General features: G+C 38.3%; 1 protein-coding gene across 4 annotated transcripts in view; it reads left to right on the top strand.

Moving 5' to 3' along the window:
* The window catches only part of LOC109403689 (uncharacterized), a 93,551-nt gene that overhangs the window by 54,050 nt on the left and 33,362 nt on the right, over window positions 1-6,139 (top strand). For all 4 annotated transcript variants that reach the window (XM_019676521.3, XM_019676520.3, XM_019676519.3 and 1 more), the window contains 3 exons: window positions 1-215; window positions 291-455; window positions 4,257-4,615. In XM_019676521.3, the coding sequence (XP_019532066.2) occupies window positions 1-215; window positions 291-455; window positions 4,257-4,615 (739 nt within the window). The remainder of the gene's footprint in view (window positions 216-290; window positions 456-4,256; window positions 4,616-6,139) is intronic.

Genomic DNA, 6,139 nt, shown 5'->3' with positions numbered 1-6,139 from the left:
CAAGTTTCAGAATGGACACCAGATCTTCTAGAATTGGAGCATCGAGCGAAAGAAAAAGCAAAAGTACTATTTTTTGTTATGGATCCTCAAACAAGATCAACCGCTGGTGCAATTGAAGTAGCTAACATAGCTGGGCGTAATTCAAAGCACCTTGTTTTAGTGCTATTACCATACTCACAGCAGCAAAAAATTTTAAATGAAACGTTGGCATTAGAGTAAGTCTACTTTTATGACAAAACAAAAAAAAAACATTTGATTGGAATGTATATTAATTCAATAACCTTCAACAGTGAATACATGGATCTTTCTCGAAATCAGCAATTACTGAAGCAGCTAGTACGACGAAGGGGACTTCCAGTGCTCGATAAGGTGTCTTTAGCATTGGAGCACATAAAAAATATTCTATCTGGCGGACCGTGCCGGGATCAACCCCATAACATAGCGACAAGATTGATGTAAGCACCTAAATATACTTTTTATTCATTAGTACTAATAGTTGGAATGGTCGAGTCGTGTACTGAGTACACGCACTCGACTACTCGAGCGTTAACTCAAACATACCACCCAAAACAGATAAAATTACAAAGTGCAACATGTCATGCAATATAAACTAAATCCCAGCAAATTAAGAAACTGAAAGTGTCCATCAACACATGGTCAATTAAGTAAAAAGAAAATCGCGTTAAGTACTGTTCCTTTTAATTCCACTAGGGCCTGTCCATAAACTACGTAGAATCTTAGGGGGACGGGAGGCTCTGGCCAAAGTCTACGCTCCATACAAATTTCGAAAATTCTGTATGGACAAAAGTCAACGAGGGGGAGGGAGAGATGTTCTGTGATGGCCGAAAATGAGTCTACGTAGTTTATATGGACAGCGCCTTAAGAATTTTCATTCTTTTTTCTTTTTTTTTTTATCTAGTTCATTTATTTGGGGCTCAATCGCGTATAACGCTTTGCGGAGCCGAAGATCTTTTTTTTGTACTTAATAGTATAGATTTTACAGAGCAATAACTTTTTCATGATATCTGTTAGTAATGAGTGGAAGCCAGGGTACTCGTGGCAGCTCGAGGTTAGAAGGTCACATTTTGAGGGATGGACAAGGTAAGGATTGGGCCAAAGGTTTCACTGCAGCTCATCCGGGGGTAAATCGCATCTTGCTAGCGTATTCGATGCCTTGTGGTGTTGGTACCAACTTGTTGTGGGACTTGGTCTTCCGGATGGCCAGGAGCAGCTTGGTAACACAAGCGAATTAAACTTCTATACCAGCAGAGCGAAGAAAGTCGAAAATACATCCCATATATGTGACATCGCGGGTCCCCAATACATCTCTCACAAGAACAAAGGATTGTCTACCTCGGGCCTCAAGGGTATCCAAAAGTAGTGCTCTGGAGGCGTCATTATCCGGGCATTGCCAAACTACGTGGTCGATGTCATCATAACCGGAACCGCACTTAGTACAAACATTGCTCAACGCGAGGTTTATCATGTGTAAATACGAGTCTAGCGAGTAATGGTTGGACCAAACCCGAGCAAGAACGAATAACTGACACATAACTGCAGCATACCAAAGTCAGGTATCATACCAAGACAAGGTATTGGTCGGTTATCTCGGTATTGAAAATAGCTTGTTTTGGTATTGTGTAGGTATTAAGTCGTCGTCAAAAAATACCTCGTCGAGTTATTGGTTTGGTATTGAGGACTGCTTAAGGTATTATGCAATTATGGAAAAATCACCATTTGTATGGAAAAATCGTCGGTTATTATTGAGGTATTGCAATACCTGATGTCATTATTCACGTGGTATTCGTAGAATACACGTCGATTATTATTTTAGGTATTTTACCTCTTATGCAGGGCTCCTTAATCCCTCATTCAAGCTGTAAATATTAGGCTTTGCCATAAATTGAGCAATGCGAGGGGACCCATATAAAGGTAATCTTGTGTGATCTTTCGACCAGTGCACCCATCTGCTCCCTTATTTTGGTAAGAAAGTAAGATAGATGTTTTACAGGTTTCATCGACCGGAGTGCCTCAATCGAACTAAGGCTATCCGAGAAGATGAAGAAATGGTCTACGGGCATGTTGGAAATCATCCCCAAAGCGAAGTTGATTGCTGCCAGCTCAGCAGCATAAACCGAACAAGGTTCCCGAAGTTTGCGGAAGGCGGTGAAATTTTCATTGAAGACACCGAAACCAGTGGATCCATTTATGCGAGACCCATCAGTGAAGAATCTCTTACAGAAATTGACATTTTGGTACTTTTCGTTAAAATTGCGAAGAATAGATATACACCAAAGTTGATCTGGTATTCCATGTATTGCGGATGTGGGAGGTGCTGGAGAAAGCCGATTCTTTCAGCAGAAAGGAAAACGATTGAATTACGATCAGCTACAAAGCTATAAAAATTGTATTTATTAGTTAATTTTAATTATTCTACCTATCGTCTTACTCACAAATTCGGTGACCAAATACGGGAAACGAATTCGTTTCATTATTTCACCTCCGCACTACAGCTGTGGGTTTGAGTTACTGATCGTGATCTATTATTCTAGGCCTTACATGTAGCAATTGGTTTGCTTAGGGGTGCGCAAGATATATTTTAATATTGTTAAAACAAGGTTCAAATTTGGCCTGCGCCGCTATGCGCAACACCATGAATAGCTTGTTTCATGGACAGATTGTATTTAACAGAGGAACTGTCATTAGTGAAGTGTACACGAGGAGGATTATAACTTGGTAGGCTTATGTCAGATGACATGTAGATTCATGACATTCTCACGAATTTTGACTGAGTGTTCAGACTGAGCATTTCTTCGAAGTTTTCAATAACAAGTGTATTGCTCACTCCACACTTGATAAGTAACCTTAGCGAGAGCTCCCAGAAGCGGTTCTGAAGAGGTTTCACCCCTGCCAGGACCTCTAGGCTCGCATTCTGCGTTGAGTGCATACAGCCGAGAGCAATACGCTAACAACGGTATTGAATTCGTTCCAAATCTATTGGGTAATATTTGCATATGCAATCTGAATAGGCTAGAGGAACTGGTTCACCTAGCGTGAATGAGGATGAAGCATCTGCCACTTTTAGCATTTTTTTTTTTATATGAAGATCTACTTTTTCTTTGACAGATGCTTCATCCTCATTCACGCTAGGTGAACCAGTTCCTCTAGCCTATAGCTTTTGAATTAGCGTGCAGTTTTGTGTGTGGAAAAACTCGCGCTAGTGTTCGTGTGTTGAAATGTCACTTATCTCTATTCATAAGTGGATGACCTGATTGCCTTTGTTCGTGCAGTTGAAAATCGGAATTTTTGACACGCGAAACCCGATTTTTCTCCTAAACCATATGTCGGACGTATGTACGTCGGGCACAGTGCGCTAGATAGAGGGCCAGGTCCGCTGTCCAGCGCACTACGTCCGACGTTAGATTTCACGTATGGATTTTGAGCAAATTCGATTGTCGGGTGTGGGGAAACTTCGGGTTTCAACCGCGACGACAATATTTTTGAATTATCTTCAAACCCATTACTCTGCACAGTGGGCCTGGCCATTTTAATATTTATCACATCTACGGTATGCTGCAAATATTAATGCTGGCAAGAAAATATTGATATTTCCAGGATGCTTTTCAATAGGTTGTGCAAGCACTAAAATAGAATAGAACGCAAGACCACGCGCAGGGTGGGGGTGTGGTATTGTTCGAAATCTCCCAAAAAATGACCACGTGGTTTAAGGTTGTAGGATTCATCATTGATATACCGTCATCGTTGAAATTTCGAAAGCAGTTTTCTTGTTCAAAACACAATTATTTTCTATGAAAATGTTTTTACTGTATTCCAGATGGAAAATGGAATACAGTGAATACCATCATGGCTAGCGGTGTTGATTCTGTATTTGTATGTATTTGTATATTAAACAAATATATTTGTAGGTATCTGTGCCTGATATAGAGGCGCCGTGTTTTGTACCGATTAAACAATTTCAAGCTTTTAAGTTTTTAAGAATTACATATTTTAAAATTATTTTACGTCGATTATAAAACTACCACAAATCAGAGAAAATACTTTTTTTTTGTTTTTATTAATCTGTATTTCAACAAAGCTAATTCTACACTCAGAAAATCACAATGATGTTGAAGCTATACATGCATTGTATAATAATTATACAATGTTTGAGAATTATTCTCAAATTTGGATATTATTATAAACATAAAATGAAATTTACATTCTAATTTCACATCTTCTCAATTATATTTTTACAGATCTGTACGACGAACCTTTGACAGAGTGGCGAGCAATGGCAATGAAGTTATAAGTTTAACCCAATGTCAAACAGCCCTCGCTGCACTCGGTTATCCAACCAGCATAGTTACAATTAGCATGATAAAACAAATTTTAGCATATCTCGATGATGTGTGTCGACAGGAGTCTGGAAATTCAACATCATCAAAGACTACGAATGGTTATGCAGATGATAATATATCGATTACGTTCGACAACTTCTGTATAATAGAGTCTTACCTATCCGTCCTTCAGCAGGAGATTCTAGAAACGAGTTGTGTTTCACCCATTAAAGGAACCAATCTACAACAGCCACCAATATACCTTACGGATTTTCAAGGTACATATAGATTCTTCATACACTTTCCTGTTTTTGTAGGATTAATCACGACATATCTTATTATTATTATGATTAGGCATTAAAGACTTACTATTATACCCTAATCAATTGTTGTCTTCTTAAGGTTCCTGATGATCGGTATTTTTAATTTTTGATCAGCGCAACTAAGAACACATATACACTCCCGATCAAAAGTTTGGGGTCACCCCCATAAAAACATGTCATTTTTTAGGCCCATATCTCCGCCAATTTGCGTCCGATTTCAAAACCCCAGGCCAGGTCTCATTCAAAAGATATTAAGTCAAAGTAACTTTGAACATGATTTAAATGAAAATTTTTCAAAACTGTTTGTGTGTAAACTTAAACTAAAGTTGCCAAATTTTCTAAAAAATGAAAATAAACTTGTTGCAGTGTCGCTGGAAATTGGATCGACCAAACTTTAAGATGTGAGCGGTAATATAGCCTTCGACTGCTCTTTACCGAACTTAGCCTAAAAATCTGGAAGAAAAGTTATTAAGCAAATTAACTCTTGATGTAATCGGCCAAAAGTTTGGGGTCACTATCGTCTTCGTCATCTATAGTTCAATTTTAATTCTTTTTAGCTTATTTCAAAGATAATTAATTAAATTTAGGGTTTGATGTTTTTAATTTAACCTTCACATACCCGCCCTAAGACAACTCGTTTTGAAAATGCTGGCATTTCCTTAATTTTCATCCGATTTTTTTGAAGTCGATCATAAATTGGTGCAAGTTTGTTACACTCAAGTGGACATGTATTATCCAGAACCATTCCGGAGATATTCCGGATTGTACTGGGGTCAGGGGGTGGGTGAGGGGTTTGTTTTGCCATATGGCTAAAAGTGATTATTTCGTGTGCTATTGTGTTTGAGAGGCCCCCGCGAAACTTGTTTCAGGTGTTCTGGAACGGCCATATCAGTTGCTACATACTTCAGTCAATTGTTTCTGCCCCATTCTCTTGAAATCATGAAGTATGTTATGTCGCACAGCATGTTTTGGTTGCACACTAGAAACGTCCCCGATGTAACCCCCGTGGACACATCCTAATACCGATGCTAATACCACCTAATAAATATTAGTTTCCTAATCTTCATGCTTCACCGAAACATTTTTTGTGTAGTATGTCATGACTTTTCATAAAACAACAAACTGTCACGAAAACAAGAGGTGAAAATACACTTGGGCTGTAGTTTTTTATCAATTTATTCAACCAATTTTAATAATTTCTTTTGATTATGATTTTAGCTCTGAAAATTACGTGAGCAATCTGAACGCAGGGAAATGGATTTCGGAAACTTGTGTCGCTGGAGTAAAAATCAAGAAGGTGGCTTCATCATATGTAATTAGATGTACTTTCAATACAAGTCGGCATCGTAGAAAAATGTTGTTTCCAAATCCAATAAATACGACAAAGCAAAACTGTATTGAATACTTGACTACGTTTTAAAACTTCTACTCTATTTCAAAGAATGGGATAGAATTGGCATTAACAGAACTGCGGATATT

This window comes from Aedes albopictus, chromosome 2 (genome assembly GCF_035046485.1).
Source record: "Aedes albopictus strain Foshan chromosome 2, AalbF5, whole genome shotgun sequence".
NCBI classification, from domain to species: Eukaryota; Metazoa; Arthropoda; class Insecta; order Diptera; family Culicidae; genus Aedes; species Aedes albopictus.
This window is presented reverse-complemented; position numbering and strand designations above follow the sequence as displayed.